Below are 19,172 nucleotides of genomic sequence, written 5' to 3' on the forward strand. Positions count from 1 at the left end.
GCGACCAAGGGCGCTGTCGTCAGTGTTGGTGGTGTTTAGAGAGCGCGAGCGGCACAAGGTGGAAGCACATGTGAGAGCGGAGAGGTTTGAAAGAAGCATGGGCAGTCTGGGGTGACAGCCAAATGGGCGCCAAATGTCACGTATTTGGCTAAGACATGCGACAACTGCGAGAAAAAACTGCAAGTGCAAGGTACTGTGATGGGAAATTCCCGAATGCCGACAAAAAATCCAGGAAAACTAAGGTCAAGATAGATTACACACATAGGATACATCGAGTACAGCAAATCAAGGATAACTAGACAAGAAAAATCATAGAGGATCGCATAGTCCAACGGTCTAGCCATTCAAGTCCGAAATCGCGTATCGCTCCCAGAGCTACTTACATCGCCGTCTGCGGTGCCATAGGCATCGGTGGGTCCGTCGGGTCAGGGTGGTCATGGCGGTGACGCCGCTGTGCAAACCGTAGGTAACGTGAGAAGCGAGAGCCTGGCGTAGGCGAAGATGGCGAATGACCACGGTCAATGGGCGCATGGCCATCCTCGGTCGACCCAGACAGCATTGTTTCCAGTGCGTGGAAGTCTGTCCAGTTTCGTGATTAGTATCGATGATTCAAATGCTCACGTGCAAGGACGTACCATGTCGACAAAGTGGACAGGAACTGGAGAGCTCGAGCAGCCACGGATCAACGCAGCGCTGGTGAAATTTGTGCTGGCCCTCGCATGGAAGCACGCGTAGATCATCTCCCTCTTCGAAATCGAGGATACATATAGGGCACGTCTCTCGCCCTATAGCATCCGGCATGGGATGGTCGGGGGCTGGTGTCTCTTGCGAGGGTCCTGCAGAGCTCCCAACAGCTGTCCCTGGACGCGGTCTGTCCACCAGGGTTGTATTCAATTTTGGAAGGCTCTCCCGTCTCTGTGGAGAACTAGGCTCTCCTTGGACGTCAGCAGGTTCAGATGTCCGAACAAACGATTTGCCAGTTTGAGCCTCCTCCGTAGCGTCCGCAATATCTTGCTCGTGCAGATCTTTCATCTCCAATGACTGCGACTGCTGAGTGCGCTCTCCTTCAGGGTACGCCTCAATATCTTTCGCGTCAAAGCCACCATGTGAATCGGCATTGTCTGTACCGGACCGTCCGAACTTGATTATGGGGAATGTGTCGAGAATGGCGCGGGTGAGAACCGCGGTGCGCCCTTCGTTCCCATAACCGGCTCCCCCTCCAGATCCGCCGATGACGACTCTGTAGCGTTCCGGATGGCGAATTGCACGCACCGCCTGTCAAAAGATGGATACGATGATGAGATATCGGAGAGCAGATGCACTTACACCAGTAATAATGACCACACAGAACATAGCAGAGACGCATCCAGTGATGGCATACAGGACGATCCTGAAGAGATGCCAAATACAACGAGACACGAATGAATATTTCACGCCCGTACAAGGCAAGAAAACCTACATGGCCAGGGTGGTTTTGGCAGATTTCTGAGGGTTAGCGTTTGCGGAGTTGTTGTTGGCGTTCCTGATGTCTGGATCACCTGTCGCATTATACGCCTGTAAGGTGGCCCAAAGATAACCAGGTGCGGTAGGGTACCCTGCTTGGAGAGTGTCGTTGATCACACTTTGAGAGGAGTTGAGGCTGGCTGCGTCGAACGACCCGTACGTTGAAACATTGATTGCCTCGAACTGACCCTCGATGACCCTTTTTCGAAAGATTTCGGGTCAGACTCGGAAAGAGGAGGGTGTGAGAAGAAGCGTACCTGGCCGACGCAAGGTTCTGTGTTGAAAAAATATCCATCACTTGATCGAAGTTTTCTGGATTTGCATACTCAGGATTGATGATGCATGCATCGGACCACTCGGAAAAGAGCACCTGCGAGACCTGTTCACCGGCGAGTAAATGGAGACGGAGGCGATGGACTCACAGCTCCTACGGCACCTCGATCGCGGGCAAGTGTGAAGATATCGTCCTCGAGCGAATCGTGTGTCGCGTTGCCGTCGCAGGACACCAGCGCAATCCATGGCGTTGTCGCTGAAGGCCAGAAAAGAAAAGTTCACCATTGCTCGCGCCGGCGTCGTTACAATTACTCACTCGTCCCGTTCCCGGCCTCTTCTTCCGAGAAATGGACCAGGGCGCCCTGTCGGCAAAAGAGAAGGATATATTCTCCAGACGATACCAGGACAAAACGTACTTTACTAATACCATTACTTCCAGACCCTACCAGTTGGTACGATACCGATTGCGAGTCAATGCTGGAACAGCGCGGAAGAGTCAGCCGCACTGCCATCAATGCCACGACGGGTACACGCACCCGCCAAACCACTGCACATAGAGTTTTGAGACGTCAGTAACGTTCAAACCACCATTGATAGCATCCTGCGTGTTGTTCGTGGGGACCGCAGGGATATAAGCCAATGCACCAGTCAGATGAAGGAGCAGCAGGAGGATGGACGGGAGCATCGCCAGTGGAGAGGTCACGAAGAGGGCACAAGGCTGGGATTGTGGGATGGACGTGCCTCGGGCGGTGGGCCCAAGATAGCACAGGCTCCGAGGGAACAAAGCACCCTGACGAGCAAGCTGAGCAATGTCTTGATGCCACTCGAGACAGATTCACAGAAAGCGTGCCAAACTTGGAACACGCGGAGCAAAGTCGGATCGGTGTCCTCCGTGTTTGGCACTGCGTCATCCAGACCGCACCTCCATTCCGTTCTGCGTTCGTTGGACACACAAGGGCAGTCATTACTACTTTCGATGCCTGTCATTCATTTTGTCTGCTACTCTCCACATCTCATCACCCCTCCCGGACCACTTCCTCGACAGCTTCGTTGAAGATTGTGCACCCGGTTGCCAAATCCTCCTGCGAGATGTTGAGTGGCGGGATGAACCTCACCGCCTCGTACACGGACGTCGTGAGCAGGAACATGCCCTTCTCGAGGCACTTCTTCGACACCCTGCTCGCAAAGCCCTTTGGCGCGTTGCTTCGAACAGCCGGGTCGTAGGCGGAATGCGAGGGAGACGCGAACTCGACCGCGACCATCAGGCCCTTGCCGCGCACGTCGAGGATGTGCTCGCCAGCAGCCGATTGGCGGAGAGCGTTCAGGGAATCGAAGAGCTCCTTTGACCTAAGCACATTGCCTGTCGGCAAACATGCGACGGGGGATGAGCGAGAAGCACACGCACCTGGCCTGCACGTTGGCAAGGATGTTCTCCTCTTTGAACGCATCTGCGACGGCAATGGCCGCCGCGCACGACACGGCATTGCCAGCATACGTCCCGCCCTGCAAGAAATGAGACATGCGAGTCGGGCGTGTACGGGAGATCGAGCCTACCATGGACCCGGGCTTCAACTTATCCGTCAACTCCTTCCTGCTCACGATACCACTCAGCGGGAATCCATTGGCTAGACCCTTTAAATCGTAAAGATAAGCACTGCCCCACCAGGACAGGACTTCCACAGACTTACTTTCGCCATGGTCAGGATATCCGGCTTCACCCCACTCGCTTCGATGTAAAAGTTATGGCCCGTCCTTCCGAATCCACTCTGCACTTCATCGATGATCAACAGGATCCCATGCTTGTCACATATGTCCCTTAAGCCCTGCAGCCACGCAGTGGGCGCGGGGACGTATCCGCCCTCGCCGAGAACAGGTTCGAGCAGGATGGCAGCAGTGTCCTTTGGTGCGCTCTGCTGCGAGAGCACGAGCTCAACCTGGTACAGACAAGCGCGGACAAGCTCCTCCTCGCTCGTGGAGGGCGAGCCAGAGTAGTGGTGCCAGTAAGGATAAGGCGCAGTAAACACACCAGGCTAGTCATTCCATTCATCCCGTCGATCAGTCTGCCGCGACGCCAGTCAAATACAAGCACGCACCATGAGGGGAGCAACGCCTTCGCTGTAAATAGTCTTGCTCTTCGTCACCGCCATTGCGCCAAACGTCCTCCCGTGGTACCCGCCCTGCATCGCGATAATGTTGGGCCGCCCGGTAATGGTGCGCGCCATCTTGATTGCGCCCTCGACAGCCTCGGATCCGGAGTTCCAGAAGAAGAACGAATCGAGAGACTTGTCGGGCATCATCGGGAGGAGCTTCTCGATGAGACGGAGGTAAGGCTCGTGGAAAGCAATACTGCACTATGTCGCGCGCGATATCAGCATGATCCGGGGAGTCATGAGAGTCAGAGGGTAGGTACCTGGCCGTGCACGAGATTCATGCATTGGTCCGCTGCCGCCTTGCTGACCTTTGGGTGGCAATGACCTGCTCATTCCCAGTTCAGATTGCCACTCGCCAAAGATCAGAAGGAGACAGAGCGACGCACCAAGATTAGTGACACCGATCCCGCAAGTGAAGTCAAGGATTCGGCGGCCGCTCTTCATCGTCACCCAGGAGCCCGTTCCCTTTTCGAACACATCTTCTGTCAGGCGACCTAATCCGTTGGTGACATGTTGCTTTCCAAAGTCGACGAGAGAGGCAGAAGGTGTAGCCATTGCGCGAGTTTTGATAGTGAAGGGTGTGCGTCTGATCCTAGTAAGTCTAAATGTCAGCATGAGCGATGCCCTACCCACCTCGGAGCAAGCAAATGGGTACGGCTCCTTGCAGAGATGAAAGAGGGTGGAGAGTGAGGAAGACGGAGAATGCCAGGCATGACCGTCGCGACTCTCTAAGATGTATCGTGACTCGAGCCGGAATCGAGGCAAAGCGGGAAGACAATGAAAAAATAATGACGCGGGGTTTGCAGATCGGCAATACAGATCTCGTTGATTTCGCAGAGATAAGATAAACGACGGCCGATGGGTCTCAACGTTCCTGTCGGCCGTAGAACCCTGAAAAATGAAAATGCTGACCGGAGATAAGTGGGACTGCTAAGTTCGTGCAGTGAGGATATGACTCTAGGAAGACGTTCGTGTCGTGAAAAAAACTCGTACTCTTTCATCGCGGTCATAAGAGAGGGGCTGGGAATTCTTAACGACGTCATTGGTGTGGCCATGGTGGTGCCTGACTGCTTTCGATACGTCTTGGGCATACTCGCCGCTTTCCTATCTCCGACAAACATGTTAATAGGCGAACGATGTCATTGCAGACATAGCAGATGGTTCAAAGCAACAACGATAACAACAACTCTATAGAAAACACCGATGCACGGCAAGCGGCGATCAATAAAGAAACACGAAGACAACCCTGAGAAAGCAGGAGACAGGCTCTAGGCACTGCCAGACACCAAAAGAATAGACAGTATAATCCCAAGAATACGACAGGAATCGGAGTGTGTGAATCTGTTATAACTCGTGACTCCGCTCCCACAACGTGTAAGACCTTCTAGGTTCGTGAATGAGTGCAGTGAGCTGATCATGCAGCACGGCGCGCGGCGCGAGGGTAATTGATAGCAACCTGAGGAATAAACATAGAACAGAAGAAATAAAAACCGAAGCGCAAGCATGGGAAGGCGGAGGTCAGGCGTGAACCCGTGCAGCGTTCATCTGGACATGCGCAACTCTCGCTTTGCTACGACGCGAATGCTTCCCACGGCTGCACGTCTTGGGGGAATCGGTGGTGAAATAAGTGCCAGAAGGGGCAGCAGGGCTCGGAACCGTAGAGGAGCCATCGGAGGGGCCTGTCGTTACAAGAGAAACCGCGGCGGTAGAGCTGCTTTCAGCAATGGAAGTGTGAAAGACGCTGCACGTCTTGGGTGAAACAGTAGAGGAAGAAGTGCCAGAAGTTTCAGAAAGGGCAGTAGGGCTCGGAACCGTAGAGGGGCCGTTGGAGGGGCCTGTCGTTACAAGAGAAACTGCAGCAGTTGAGCTGCTTTCAACAATAGAAGTGTGAACGATGCTGCTTGAAGTTGGCTCAGGGGACTCGTGAGGGCTAGCGGGGCTTGATGTCGGGAAAGATGAAGGAGTTGGTGCGTTGGCTGGCTCACTAGTAGCGGAGGATGTAGCGCCGTTTCCACAGAACGTGATCAGAAGGTCCACCTAGAGAGCGATGATTAGCACGAGATGCAGAGTGCTTGTGGTGGCAACTTACATTATCTTCTTGGCAAGCAACCTGTACTTGGTTGTCGTCCGAAACAAAGAAGGCAGTGTTGCAATTGGCAGAATTGCCTACAGCACGGATCGAAGATGAAAAAAAACAGTCAGTACTCATGACGATATCTATTCGGCGAAGACGTACAGGCGGCGCCTTGGCCGTCACACCCATTGAAATAACTGTGCGATATCAGTACGAAACGTACTTAGAGTTTCATGGTAACACTTGCCTGAAGGATACAGGGACGTTGAGGGCATGCCTTTGAGAAAAAGTATGTAGCTTCTGCGTCAGACCCAAGGTTGCGATATTGAAATAGAGAGCTTACGGAGGGATTAATGAGATGTCCGTGCTTGAGCCGCAACCAGGACAGGTCGGGTTTCCCAGGGTCATCTCCAGGAGGGCGCAGTGTTCTCCGTTGAACAGACATTCGCCTACGCAAGCACGCGTCATTCCGGATGTAAGAATAAGCTCAAGCGGAACTAGATACCAGTTTGTAGATAGCTGCCGTCCGATGAAATCCTGGATGTAAGTCTGCTATAAATCAGAGTAGAGAGAAACACTCACGCAATGCCCGAGGACGCAGGGCCAGAACTTGTCCAGTCCGACCCGTTCGAGACGACGTGTCCACCGAAAATCAATTGCGGCTTTAGATAGGGAATTCGGTTCATCGCGTGGATCGGGGACGTGTCTGGTAAAGAGGTAAGAAAATTTGACTTACAGTTCCCCTGCCACACCTTTGCGTACAAAAAAATCGTCCCGACCCGAAAAAAAGGAACAATGTCAACGCCCCGCAGCGAGATGGCTGTGCGGGATGGTACGCACTGATTATCAAAACGAATGGTATGTGATTCAGCATTCACGGCAGCCGCAGAAGCTGCGATAGCCACAATCACGATGTAAACGAAAGTCGGTGCCATGGAGAGGCGCTTGTGAATCAGAAGGAAAGAAAGTGGAGCGACGAAGGGAGTGAGTGGGGTGAAGAGCGAGTTGCTATCCAACCTTGGGTACCCTGTTTGGCGCCGACTTTTTGAAGAAATCACCACGAGTAACCGGCGCATATAGACAGGCTCCGGTCTTGACAGTTTGGCGGTGATCGTTCCTTCTACCTTACCTGGAAGGTGCACTTACCAGGCTCCTGCAGGCCGTTATTTTGCATACACTGCAGATTAAGGAAGAGTCAGACTGTCCTGTCAATCGAGGCATACATGGCACCCATGTCGTGCAGACGACTATAGCCCGCACATGCTCTAAATGCTCCTGCCGAACCACAGTACATGAAGTCGGCGCACGGAATGCTAATTGAAGATGAAGCATGACAAGCATCGTGTACATGAGAACATCGCATAGGTTTGACCACCCTGGCAGCACACTCTAGCACTCGCCCCTGCCTAAGACATGATGAAGTCTCAAACACGCGTACCGCTCTTAGATGCAATAGATAAAAAAAATGAAACGTACGATACACCATGGACAATTTAGCTCGCAGCATGTTGTCACTATCACAACGATAACTACTGAATCCGATCGTGTAACGACCCCGGAAGGCGAGTCGCGAAAGACCTTCTCTCTTGAGGTGTCACTTGACTGCCTAAAAGACGGCCCCTTGCGACCTTTCCACCCCTACCTCGGCTGGTAGGAAGCCGACGTCCTTGAGTTCCCCTGCTGGGATTCCGAGAATGGGGATAATCGTAGGAGGCAGACTGTGCGTCCAATGGCTCGGGCGTGTCACCGATGCGGTCAAGCAACGATCCAGATAACTCATTGGAGGCTGGCATGGTATTGGAGTGTTCATGGCCAGGCTCCGCTAGTATGGAGGAAAGTGGGACTGTTCCAAGTCTAGAGTCCAAGCGCAGACCCCTTTGTCCACGGTACTCAGGCGAACGATGAGCATCATGCGCTTGAGTATAGGCTTCGTGGCGGGTGGGCTCATGGTTCTCAGGAAAACGCCTTTCTTCCCATCCGTCCCGGGCAGGCCGGTAATTATTTTCCATGACCTGTCTTGGCGATGGCGGCGAAGCCCGTTGATAGCGTCTGGGGTCAGACCTAGTCACGAATCTTGAGTCTCTATCATCATACATGGGTCGACGATCATATTGTGAAGGCATCCATGAGCGATTGCGAGATTGGGGCTCGAAATCATCGTCCTCGGGATGAGGCGGGCGCGATCGTTTGCGCGGATTGGACGGAGGAGGCGGAGAGCTGGGCGGAGAATAATGGTTCGCGCGCCAACGAGCTTGGTTTCTCGCCTCTTGCACTGGGGAGTGCCGAGCAGGTAGAGGACGAGCCATCGGAGGGGACCGAGAATCAGAAGTACGCCGACCTGTGTTGCGATCGTCCGGCCGTGAACGATTTCGGGATGCTGACGATAGATGTGCGTCGTCAGACGAAGGGGACAATGGTGCAACCGGAGGGAGATATGTCTGTCCAGCGGTTGAATCATTGTTGGTTTGGAATCCACCCCATCCACCATCGCCGACAACGCGATCGTCACGAGCCACAAGGGTCTTTGGCATAGAGGGAGCATTTTGATGAACACGACGCTCAATAGGACTCGGGCTTGCATCTGTAGGAGGAACAACGGGCCGCGCAGGTAACGTGGATGTCGCATTGACCGATAACCCCTGACAATTCTCTCTGTTATAAGTCACAGCTTGCCTTGGAAACGAATCGCTGGGCTCTTCCGTGCGGGGCAGAGCGTTGGAAGTAGCCGGCCACGGAGCGGAAGAGAGATCCTGCTGAACAACAGACGAGTGTGAAACCTGAGTGGACGGCGACGGCCTCCGATGGGTAAGAACCGGGTCGGACGACGGCTCTTGTTTGATGATGGGAATCGTCTTCGTCTTAATCTGTTGTAAGGATTGATGTGCCGGATCACTCTGTCCCTGCGAAGATACGGAAGTAACGGATTGCGTCTGTTCTGCAGGCGGAACAGATGGGTCCCCGCTAGACTTGATTGTAACGCTATGAGGATCGCCCGAACCGCGAGGAGCTTTCTGGCTCTTGAGAACTTGTTGTTCAGATCTGAGCGTAGTAGACCCATATGGTCCGTGAACATCGACCAGACGTCCAGCTTCGGTTTGTGCCGGTACAAAGCCGTTCCCAAGAGTCGTCCTGGAAGATGTCTGTGTTGATGCTTGACCGAGCACAGATATGTGAGGCAAGGGAGCCGCCACGAGTGTAGGCAACGTCGCAAGCGTTGTGGCAAGGGGCTGAGGCGGTGCGCGGGAAAGAGATGACATGACAAGAGGCCGCGATGCTGAATGGTCGCTCGGAAATGCATTTGATATGAACTGTCCCGATGACGGTCGGGCGCTAGACTCCTCTGTATGCTGACTGCCATGCTCTTCTGATGTCAGTTTTGTGGCGGGAACCTTCTTGCTCTCCAATTTGGATTTGGGATCCTGCTCTCGGCCATCCCTGCCGCCTTGCCGCTCTGCCCGAAGTCGAGTCGCGTCGTCGTCGCGAATCTGACGTTGCTTGGCCTGGACAGCCTCCAAACGGGCTCGATAGTCTTTTTGACGTTGCCGTTCTTCCTGTTCTTTCCTTTCTCGGTCCAACTGCGCTTCGGCCTCGCGCCTCTCCATCTCTGCCCGCTCCAACGACGCTTGCCTTGCCCGCCGTTTCTCCTCAGCTATCCTCCGTTCCTCAGCGACTCTTTGATCTTCCGCAGCAGCAGCTTTGGCCTCTGCCCGCAGCTTTTCCTCGGCTATAGCGATTCTTTGTCTCTCCTCAGCTTCAGCCGCCGCCTCGTCCTCTATTCTCTGACGAAGTGCTTCCTGCTGACTTTGTTCGAGCTCGGTAAGTCGAGTGCTGATTTCTTCATGTCGGTCGAATTGCGCCCGCAGGTCCTCGATCAAAGGACCCTCGTTATTACTCAGACCGGCCGACCAGTCGATAATCTTTTGCACGTAGCGTGAAATGTGCGTGGATTTCTCCATCGCTGAGGTGAATTCTGCCTTCGCCCTACGCACGTCGTCGGCCATTTTCGTCGCAGAGATCATAACGGCGTCAACCTGGTTCTGTATCGTAAGCGCTTCTTGGAATAGTTGTTCTGCCTGTGAGATGACCAGCTGCGCGCGCCGGGGCATCTCGAAGCTGCGCGCTTTGATGGCAGCGACCTCTCCCTGGACGACACTGATCTGGTCATCGGCAGTCTGGAAAGACTCGAGCGTCTGAGCAATCGAAGCATTGAGCGCTGCGGCGCGCTCATCATAACGACCTTGAATGATGGGAAGTCTATCCTGTCTTCGCCTAAGACTTTGGTGGAGGAGATCGAATGCATTGGTCGAAGATATTGGATTGTCGGCAGGCACGGAAAATGCGGAGGATGAGGAAATTGAAACGCCACGAATAGCAGAGGGGTGGGAAGTGGTGGGAGCGTGTTGCATGTCAAAGTCAATCTGACCAGGCGTGACCAGAGGTGGGATCTGTGGCATGCTTCCGTCTAAGATGTGGGAGCGATCCGCGATACGAACGTCGGATACGGAAGCGTCGGATGCAGTATGCTCTGACTTGATCGCTGTCAACTCCTGTCCATGCATTCGTGGATGATCTTCGTAAGAAACCCGAGAAGTGGGCTCGGATATAGCGGTATTTTGATGATGCGATGGTACGAATTGAGAGGCAGAGTGGGTTTGTGAAGTGGTATGGGCCAGAAGTGCGTTATCCAGAATCGGCTCTGCGATCTCGGTCAGAGCAACGCTAATTGTCTGGTCGAGAGGTGCCAAGCGCTGAAATAAAGTGGGACGAGCCAGATGGGTTATATCGGCTCTAGCTTGCTCGAAAGGCTCCGGCGAAGGATAGCGAGAGTCGACGTCAGGAGCAGAAGCTGTCTTCATACGAGTTAGGAGTTCAGGATCTTTGCCGATCACGTCAAATTTGAAGCTATCCAGAGGGGATGACGATGGACGGCTCGCATTACGAGCAGATACGGAAGACATTTACGTCGTGAAATGTATAAACTAGGAGCACTGTAAGGTTCAAGAATGGTCGAAAAATAAACTGTAGCTTGCAATCTGTGTCAGTTTGATGCAAATGCGCAGGAAAAAAAACCCGACTGAACCAGATGATAAAAGGAGTCGATAACAGACTGAAGTGTCGGCAGTGGGTTTTGTCGGTATGTCTGCGAATATTGAGATCTTGAGGGCCTGGAGGTCTTGAAGCTTGATGTTAGATCGCCTTGACGGATGGCAGATAGGTGATTAGCGATGGGTAGACACCGCTTAGCGCTGAGGGGGTGGTGGATGATGGAGGACCAGATGAGACCAAAGGTGACCTCGAGTCAGCTTGAGCGTCCTCATGGGAACTGGAGCCAGAGTCCCCGGACACTGCTTACTTCAAGATCGTATTTCTAAGAAGTAGATTCTTGCGAGATCGGCGAAAGCTAATCCTCGAGCTTGACTCTCACCTTGGGCGATGAGTGTGATCTATCCGTTCGAGCTCCCAACGACGGGATCCTTCTCATTCGCAGAATACTTCACCGACAACACAAAGGAGTACAATGCGAGCATCGCAGAGAGCACGCAAGTTCGCGCGAATCTTCGCGCCGTGCTCAAAGAGAGTAAACGGACAGATGGGGAAAAGGATCACTTGAGGCTCGTCAAGGTGGGATTCACCCTGCCCAATGTTTATACTTGATCATGACATGCGAAAGATTCTCGACGAATATTTGCCCCATTTATATGGCATTGTGAACTGTGTCGCAAGCAGTGATATCGTCTCTCCGAAAGAGCCTGGTATGTGTGGTCCTGTCCGCTCTATCCCCACTACCCTTCGACATGTCCTCAGTTTTCAGCTGGCGGACCACTCTTTCTGCCCAGTTATTCAACAACTCTCCGCGCATCAACCTGCCTTCATTGTCCACTGAACTTGCATTTACGTTGCTCACCTATGGTTTCGCCCTCTCAAACTTGGCCCGGTCGACCGTGGTTTCACTTGGCTCATACGAGCATGAGCGTGGCCTCTCTGACATAGAGCGCAAAGCCAAAGATGAGAAACTCGGATTTTCCGTAAACTTGCTGTGCCGCGCCAGTGGCGTGTTTGCGTATGTGGGCGATGAGGTTCTCATCGACGCGGAGCAGGAGGAAGGGCGGATGAGTAGAGTCGAAAGGCCTCCAGAACTCAGTAAAGAAGTCTGTTCTGCTTTATCCAAGTGAGACTATACATTTCTCTCTCGTTACGCGAACTTAAAAATCTCATTTTTTCGGTTCAATAGGATGTGCACTGCCTCGGCACAGTCCCTTGCCATCCGTAAACTTCTCACAAAGTCTGCATATGACAGCACAATTGCCCCAGGTCCTCCTCTCCCAAAGTCTCATCCATCACCCGCTCTTATCGCCAAACTTCACCTCGAAGCCGCACACCTCTGCTCTTCCGCCCTCTCCCTCGCACGCATACCGGGTTCATCCAAAGCACGCCTTGCATCTGCGTCAGGAAAACTAGGAAACCCGTTCAAGAAAGACAAGGACAGCCAGGACGTGCAAAAAGGTGAGATGGATGTGTCTGCAGATCTCCTTCGATTTCTTGCGGATAGCTCAGCCTACCACTCTGCATTGGCACACAAATGGCTGGGTGTCGATGCGGGCGAGACACCTGGATCGACGCGATTAGGAGAAGCCGTTGCCTTCTTAGCATGGTCTAAAAAGGAACTGGATGAGCTGAAAGACGCTGGCAAGGGTGGCGGAAAGGAAGATGGGAAGGAAGGTAAGCGCGAACGAAAGGAAAGGGTGGTAGAGGAGATCGAGTCTGTCTCAGTGTTCCTGAAACATTACAAGAAGCTCAACGATTCGGTATCGTTTTTTCTAGCTCTTTTCTCAATTTGCGTGCTTATGCATGTTCCTCTCACCTCTGTTAAGCTATCATTTCAACCGGTTCCCTCGCAATCGTCTTTACAGTCTTCTATACCCGCTGGCCGCTTAGCTGTTGCCATGAAGCCATTTGCGAAGCCTGCGCCAGCATTTGGTCCTGGTTCCATCGAATATACTCGCAAGAGGGCGGAGGAGCTGGAGTTGGTGGGTGAGTTGGCACTGAGGGACATTGCAGAATCGGTGCCCGCTGTGCAGGCCTCCCAATCTTATGCTGGCGCTGGTTCATATTTCTAAGAAAGACCGGCTGAGGTTCACAAGGAAAGACAAGACATGTCTATGTACAATGTAATCTAGATCTTCTGTACTGTTGTAACACTCGCTATATTCTTTTGTACAATCATCTCGACTGAATCAATTCTTCAGATCGGTGACATTCATGTATTTATGTTTTACATGACGCAGCTGTTCTTCTACACGATAGCGACCGTTCGGCACTGAGCCTGACGTCCGTTCGCGTATTGCTTGTAATACACATAAGAAAAAAACCACATGCTAGTCCATCGACAATGACTCTGCTTATGACTGGCCCTCTACTTTGATGTCCGCTCGAACCTTCATCCCAGCCTTCTCAAGGAGAGCTCGGAGCTGACCACTGCGATGCAAGCTCTGAAGATCGTCGGAGCCTCCGATGGAGTTGCCCTTGAGTATCGCGTTGGGGAAAGTGCTGCGCGACGTGAGACGCGTGAGAATGACTTTGATCAGATCACCGTCGTCTGGACATGAGTAGCATATATGAGAACACGTATGGCACAGTTCTCTGAGCGGCGTTCGAGCTCACCGCGGAGGTCTACTTCAATGACTTTCGGAGGCGGGAAGAGGTCATACGAGGCAAGGAGCTCTTTAGCCCTCTTTGAGTATCTAGATGCAAATCATCTCTGAATACCAACGCGGATTTGACGGCATTTGTCATGTTTTATCACTTACGGGCAATATGTCTACAAAGATGTGAGACGATGATCCTCCACGTAGACTTCCACCATAGTCAAGCTTACCTTACTGAACACAACCAACGGGGTCTGAGCATCCAATTCCTTGACTCTCTTGGCCCAATTGGGCTTGGTCAGATCCCCACTCTCGTACACCTTCAAGTCGATCGGCTTCGCAGGGTCCAGCCCCAGAAGCTCGGGCGACTCGAGGCTCAGCATCTTGTCGGGCTTGTTCACGACGAAATACAGCAGCCCGTGGATCTCGTCCGCTCTGTTGTGGACGAGTTGCGAGATGCTAGCGGGCGAGAGCGAGCCGCTCAGGTCCTTCACCCCCGACGGGAGGGAGAACAGGTCGTGCGGAGAGAATATGAACACGAAGAAAAGAGTGAGTGCGATGAGGGGGTATAGAACGCGTCGCCGGCGCAGGAAGCCGCGGTTGGAGTCCATGGTGTCTACTGTAGGCTTTTGGTATGTATAAGAGACGCTGGCTGGTGTGGTCGGAACCCTGATGCGAATGGCTGCGGGTTGTGATATGTCAACTTTGTCTATAGACCGAGCTGAAGGAGAAGTACGATGCATGTTGGAGGAGGGGGAAGAATGTGGGGAATGTACTTGAAATTGCCAACGAAAGGCTGGGTACCGTGGGGCAACGATGTCGATACAAAAGTAGAGAAAAAAGCAAAAATCTCACGCGCACATTAGTAGCCGAGCTTTTATCTACAGGCGCTATATGGACTTGAATGATGGGATTGATGTGGGGCCAGTCTTGAGGTTGAGGTTGAGCGCTGGAGCGACAGAAGGAGACCGTCACTGACAGGAACGTCGCACAGCAACTGGATTGGGGGAGATTGGGGGCCTCCGACGATCGACTTGTTTATATTTCCCCGCTGCATCTGATAAGATTCCTCGCTTCTGTTCCTGGGAGCAGAAAACTTGTGCCACGGCTTGGTACCTTCTCGCATCCGACGAGCCGCCATTGATTCAAGCGGACGGCAGCATCCATTTGACGCCGACCTGACCAAGTCCTGACCATCATGGCCGCACGAAGGCAGATCCAATATGTGCTCTTTGACATGGATGGTACCTTTTCGCGTTCAACTCAATTCACCGATACTCACACAGCATGTTGCAGGACTAATGATCGACTCGGAGCGGGTGTACACCGACGTAACGAGTACTGCATTCAACACCGATTGTAAGATTATGGATGAATGCTAATGCCAGATGCACTCGTGCTCACAGACGAGATCCTTGCCGAATATGGCGCCGAGATGACCTGGGACATCAAAGCAGGGCTCATGGGCAAACGTACGTCTCCTCGTTATCCCCACCGTCGATACATCCCTGATTGACGCGCACCGTCCGTCCGCGCCCACAGCCGAGCACGACGCAGCCGCGCACCTCCTTTCCTTCTTCCCCTCCATTCCCATCTCCCTCGAAGACTATCTCACCCGGCGCAACCTCCTCCAGGATCAAAGCTGGCCGCACGTCCAGCTCTTGCCAGGGATCCGCAAGATCGTGCAGCACCTGCACCGTCACCGGATCCCCATTGCCATCGCCACGGGATCGCGTCGGCGGAACTTCGAGATGAAGACCGAGCACCTGCAAGACGTGTTCGGCCTGTTCGGCCACAACGTCGTGTGCGGGGACGACGAGTGGATCAAAACTGGGCATGGAAAGCCGTTTCCTGACGTCTTTCTCGTAGCAGCGAGGGACTGCCTCGGGCGGAACGTCGGAGACAAGGGCGACACTGGCGAGAAGGAAGGCGATATGTGCAGCGCAGACGAACAAGCAGAGAGGGCGAAAGGGTTAGTGTTTGAGGACGCGATACCAGGCGTGCAGGCTGGCAAGAGAGCTGGCATGAGTGGTATGTCCCCACTCTCTTATATTCCACGCATGAGGCTCTGACCAGCGTTTTGGCGGTGTTAACGGTCTAGTTGTGTGGGTTCCTGATCCCAATCTCCTCAAATTAGAGACACAAGGTCCAGCAGCGCCGGATCAAGTGCTTGGTTCGCTCGAAGATTTCGTACCAGAAGAGTGGGGTTTACCGCCATACGACTCGGACTAATTGTTGAAAGTGCGTAGACAATGGCAGACGAGAAGGTATTTATACATGTCCATGATATCACAATAGGTTACTGTTCGCGCGACTCAGCTGATCATCAGTGCGTACCGCTTCTTTCCACCTCGCTACGATCTTACGTTTGATGGGAGGCAGTGAAGCGAGTGGGATCTGTACAGCCTGTTGTGTTGCACACCCAAACTTTCTCATGAGGGTCCTGCGCAGAACATGCAGCAAGAACTTTGGCCAGCCCCACCTTCACGCTGCCACACAGTATGGCAAGGCGACGGTTCTCCGCGGTGCCTTGCGGCAGAAATCATGAAGAGGTAAGTACGCTGGGCGAACGCGCACAATGGCGTGCGTCGTGCCTGCCGTTTGCAAAATCGATGTCAAGAGTATTCTGGGAGTATTCTGGTGTAGTCGGCCATCCGAACCACAGCACCTTCTAAATTGGGATATTCGGAGAGACGCGGCATCGCCGGGCGCCGTCCGCCAAGTCCTTTGACCGTCCTGGACACCATCACCTCGTCGTGTCACACCATGAGCCGCTTATGTTTTATTATAAGAGACACGCCGAACGGTGACAAACGTATGTTCGAGATGAAAGTCGGTGAGTTCCAGAAGAGCATTGATATACTCTGATATGAGGCCAAAAGGAGTTTAAACTCGCTCCGAGGTGGGGCTAGAAGTGTGAAGTGACCTACAGACATTGGCAGCTTCCATGGACAGGCGCTGTCCTGCGTGCGATGTGCTGGAGCCAACGCGCCCCTTCCATCGATATCAGAGTGCGTGTATGTGCGACCCTCCAACAGGAGATTTAGTTGATAGGCCTGACGTGTTCGGGCGTAAACTCGGAGTTCTGCGTACTCCACGCACATCGCAGTCGCTTCCGATGCCACTCGGACAGAGCGAAAGTTCCCTTCAAGGATCTCCTCGCGGTTCAGAAGGGTTCAGAAGAGAACGCGGCCTGTCAGATTCGGGAGTTGAACCCTTCCCGTTCGCTCCGGTCGGAGGGGAGGGAGAGTTACTTGCGTGTGGTAGGAGATTGTGGACGTCATGGATCGTTCGTTATCTGGAGATGTCCGCACTTGTGGCTCTGTGGCATCGTATCACCGACTCTAGATGGAGGACGCGGGTCCTGAGAGATAAAGAGGTGTCAGAGGCGTGGCCCAAATAAGTGTTTGACAAGTGGATATCGGCGAATCCAGACAGAGCGCCGGAGCGCTGAAGCGTGACCATCAGCGTGCAAAGGACGCGCCGACGGCCGAGGCCAGCGCACCGCAGCGAGAATGGAGCGCAGAGGGCAGAGAGACAAGAACAAGGGCTGGCGTTGGACCAGGCGGAGGGGAGGCCGAGAGCCGGACCGGTGCCGGGGATGGTGATTTATTGGAATTTTTGCGAGGGCAGGCTGGACGTTCATTTTTTTTCGCTGCCAGCCTATCGTCCTATCGCTCTCTTATAAGCCCAGTCCTTTCTCGATGGCCCATCGCCGCACCGACTCTGCACGCCACCTGTCCCCGGCCATGTCCCCCTCCTCTTCCCTCCCGCTCCCCGTTATATACTCCTCCGATCCCTCCCCACGCTTCTCTCCCAGCCCTTCCTTCGCGTCACTCGTCGACATCATTCACCCGCGCAAAAGCCGTCAGCGCACGACGTTCCTGGCCCTTTTCGCACTCATCATCCTCTCCCTCTACATCTTTCTCGTCGCACAACCGTCCCTGATCGCCCCCATCGCCCTCAAGCAATCAGACGAGAACAATGCCCCGTGGAGGCACGTCGCGAACAGCTATGTCATGAAGCATCGAAAGGCCGCGGCGCAGGTCGTCAGCCAGCGTCCCCAAGTCTCCTTAGACACTCCCCAGGAGCTTGCAGCCGTCACCAGCTTCATGGCAGCCTTGCCACAAAACGTCATTCCCATCACCGTTGATCCCTCCCTTCCCATCGACCCACAGCTCGTCCTGGACTTTGACACCCGTAGTCCCAGAGCACCTGCCGAGGTCGCAGAGGTGGTGAACGATGTCTGGACGCGAAACCCCGTTGTTCTATTTTCAAAGGTGCGTCGTGGCGTGGCACCGCCGATCAGCGACAGCCCAGCCGCAGCTATGCTTAACTCTCGGGTGTACCTAGCTTCACTCCCCAGTTTCACGCGAGATTAAGCATCTCATTTACGACATGAAGTTACGCCCCTCACCCACGGTTTTCGAGGTCGATCAGCGAGGTACGCTCGCGCGTTCCCATGCTGACTTGTGTCTCAGCTCACGCCCTTTGCCCTCGCGAAGCCGACGCGGATGTCGTCGTTCCCCTGCTCTACCGTCTGACATCCTCGAGCGCTCTGCCGATCCTCCTCGTCGGTGGCAAGCCAGTAGGCTCCATCGAGGATATTCGCGCTCTCAGTGAAAACGGCGAACTGCGACGCATGGTCGCCGAATCAGGCGCTGTGATTGACGGCGCTCAGAAGAAGAAGAAGGGCCGCCGGTAAATTCCTGCTCCTTCGGAACACTCCATCTTCTTTCCGTGTCTCCGCGTCTGGTCAGAGAGAGCTGACCCGTAACGAACATTAATTCATATCCGCGCAGCATATAGAGTCTCTTTTCATCTTTACTTTATCCGGGTGTCGGTCTACTTACGCCGCAGGTGCTCCATACATTTCCATCAGGCTGATTTGGTTTGGTCAGTGTGTTACTCGGGTCTGCTTCAGCTCATCATCGTATTTTATAACTTTATTCACCATCCCCTGCTCGGTCACCGGCCACCGCGGTCGCTTTCCCCCTTGCTTTCGTGCTGGCCAATATTTACCGCCCCCTCCCTCCCCTTCCTCCTCGCTTTGCCCGTCGTCGTCGTGTCCGCACACCGCAGAGTATGCGGCGCGCGTGCACATCCGTAACCTAGCCGCGGACTACGTTATCCGTAATGCCTACGGCTACCTTGATACTACACATATCCTACGCCTCTGCCTGTGGACTCGCCCGCGACAGCCTACGCACATGTCATTCCAGTCGTCACGTCCATGCCCCGCTCCGCCTTGCCCAATCATATACCTCGTACGGCAATTGTCTTTTACTAGCGAGCACTATTTATTGCGTCGGGTCGTTGCACAGACTTTTTGAAGTTTACGTGCGCATCGATCGGTGGACTGGATTCCACTCGTGCTGTTTACGTTCGCAAAAAATCCATGGGGGGAACAGACATGATGGACACGAATCGTGCATGGCATAAACATGTGAAAGTGCCACGTACATAGAAGGGGGTGTGGTGTCCCAATGCGGACTGAGCATGGTGCTTCTCGTGGCGGGGTTTCCC

The 19,172-nt window shown here is 53.7% G+C and overlaps 8 protein-coding genes across 8 annotated transcripts; 3 read left to right on the forward strand and 5 right to left on the reverse strand.

The window, feature by feature from the left end:
- Positions 1-228: 228 nt before the first annotated feature.
- Positions 229-2,605, reverse strand: HETIRDRAFT_410143 (uncharacterized protein). Its single transcript, XM_009549358.1, has 9 exons — positions 2,313-2,605; positions 2,193-2,253; positions 2,093-2,138; positions 1,926-2,032; positions 1,761-1,873; positions 1,460-1,702; positions 1,327-1,390; positions 636-1,275; positions 229-579 (listed from the first exon to the last, which is right to left on the reverse strand). The coding sequence occupies exons 1-9, from the start codon at positions 2,459-2,461 to the stop codon at positions 380-382; spliced, it is 1,623 nt and encodes a 540-aa protein (XP_009547653.1). The 5' UTR covers positions 2,462-2,605; the 3' UTR covers positions 229-379.
- Positions 2,606-2,689: 84 nt separating this feature from the next.
- On the reverse strand, positions 2,690-4,481 carry HETIRDRAFT_445332 (uncharacterized protein; the record flags this gene model as incomplete). The annotated part of the gene is made up of 7 exons (XM_009549359.1): positions 2,690-3,123; positions 3,182-3,279; positions 3,331-3,408; positions 3,465-3,806; positions 3,870-4,127; positions 4,187-4,251; positions 4,313-4,481. 7 exons carry the CDS (start codon positions 4,479-4,481, stop codon positions 2,793-2,795), a joined length of 1,341 nt encoding a protein of 446 aa, XP_009547654.1. The 3' UTR covers positions 2,690-2,792.
- Positions 4,482-5,444: 963 nt separating this feature from the next.
- HETIRDRAFT_181235 (uncharacterized protein) lies at positions 5,445-6,935 on the reverse strand (the record flags this gene model as incomplete). The annotated part of the gene is made up of 10 exons (XM_009549360.1): positions 5,445-5,510; positions 5,625-5,963; positions 6,016-6,092; positions 6,163-6,197; positions 6,242-6,277; positions 6,344-6,449; positions 6,506-6,519; positions 6,583-6,662; positions 6,737-6,752; positions 6,841-6,935. The coding sequence occupies 10 exons, from the start codon at positions 6,933-6,935 to the stop codon at positions 5,445-5,447; spliced, it is 864 nt and encodes a 287-aa protein (XP_009547655.1).
- A 594-nt stretch (positions 6,936-7,529) lies between these two features.
- On the reverse strand, positions 7,530-10,958 carry HETIRDRAFT_319372 (uncharacterized protein; the record flags this gene model as incomplete). The annotated part of the gene is made up of 1 exon (XM_009549361.1): positions 7,530-10,958. One exon carries the CDS (start codon positions 10,956-10,958, stop codon positions 7,530-7,532), a length of 3,429 nt encoding a protein of 1,142 aa, XP_009547656.1.
- Positions 10,959-11,428: 470 nt separating this feature from the next.
- HETIRDRAFT_385645 (uncharacterized protein) lies at positions 11,429-13,040 on the forward strand (the record flags this gene model as incomplete). Its single annotated transcript, XM_009549362.1, has 6 exons — positions 11,429-11,622; positions 11,672-11,753; positions 11,806-12,169; positions 12,233-12,417; positions 12,478-12,806; positions 12,873-13,040. Coding segments are annotated over exons 1-6 (1,317 nt in total), but the record flags the coding sequence as incomplete, so codon positions are not given.
- Positions 13,041-13,241: 201 nt separating this feature from the next.
- HETIRDRAFT_476736 (glutaredoxin) lies at positions 13,242-14,423 on the reverse strand. Its single transcript, XM_009549363.1, has 4 exons — positions 13,877-14,423; positions 13,809-13,819; positions 13,663-13,742; positions 13,242-13,597 (listed from the first exon to the last, which is right to left on the reverse strand). The coding sequence occupies exons 1-4, from the start codon at positions 14,387-14,389 to the stop codon at positions 13,401-13,403; spliced, it is 801 nt and encodes a 266-aa protein (XP_009547658.1). The 5' UTR covers positions 14,390-14,423; the 3' UTR covers positions 13,242-13,400.
- A 421-nt stretch (positions 14,424-14,844) lies between these two features.
- On the forward strand, positions 14,845-15,878 carry HETIRDRAFT_320687 (uncharacterized protein; the record flags this gene model as incomplete). The annotated part of the gene is made up of 5 exons (XM_009549364.1): positions 14,845-14,890; positions 14,943-14,984; positions 15,053-15,118; positions 15,189-15,677; positions 15,748-15,878. 5 exons carry the CDS (start codon positions 14,845-14,847, stop codon positions 15,876-15,878), a joined length of 774 nt encoding a protein of 257 aa, XP_009547659.1.
- Positions 15,879-17,395: 1,517 nt separating this feature from the next.
- On the forward strand, positions 17,396-18,351 carry HETIRDRAFT_116059 (glutaredoxin-like protein; the record flags this gene model as incomplete). The annotated part of the gene is made up of 3 exons (XM_009549365.1): positions 17,396-17,926; positions 18,000-18,090; positions 18,128-18,351. The coding sequence occupies 3 exons, from the start codon at positions 17,396-17,398 to the stop codon at positions 18,349-18,351; spliced, it is 846 nt and encodes a 281-aa protein (XP_009547660.1).
- Positions 18,352-19,172: the final 821 nt, after the last annotated feature.

Source organism: Heterobasidion irregulare, assembly GCF_000320585.1.
Source record: "Heterobasidion irregulare TC 32-1 unplaced genomic scaffold scaffold_06, whole genome shotgun sequence".
NCBI classification, from domain to species: Eukaryota; Fungi; Basidiomycota; class Agaricomycetes; order Russulales; family Bondarzewiaceae; genus Heterobasidion; species Heterobasidion irregulare.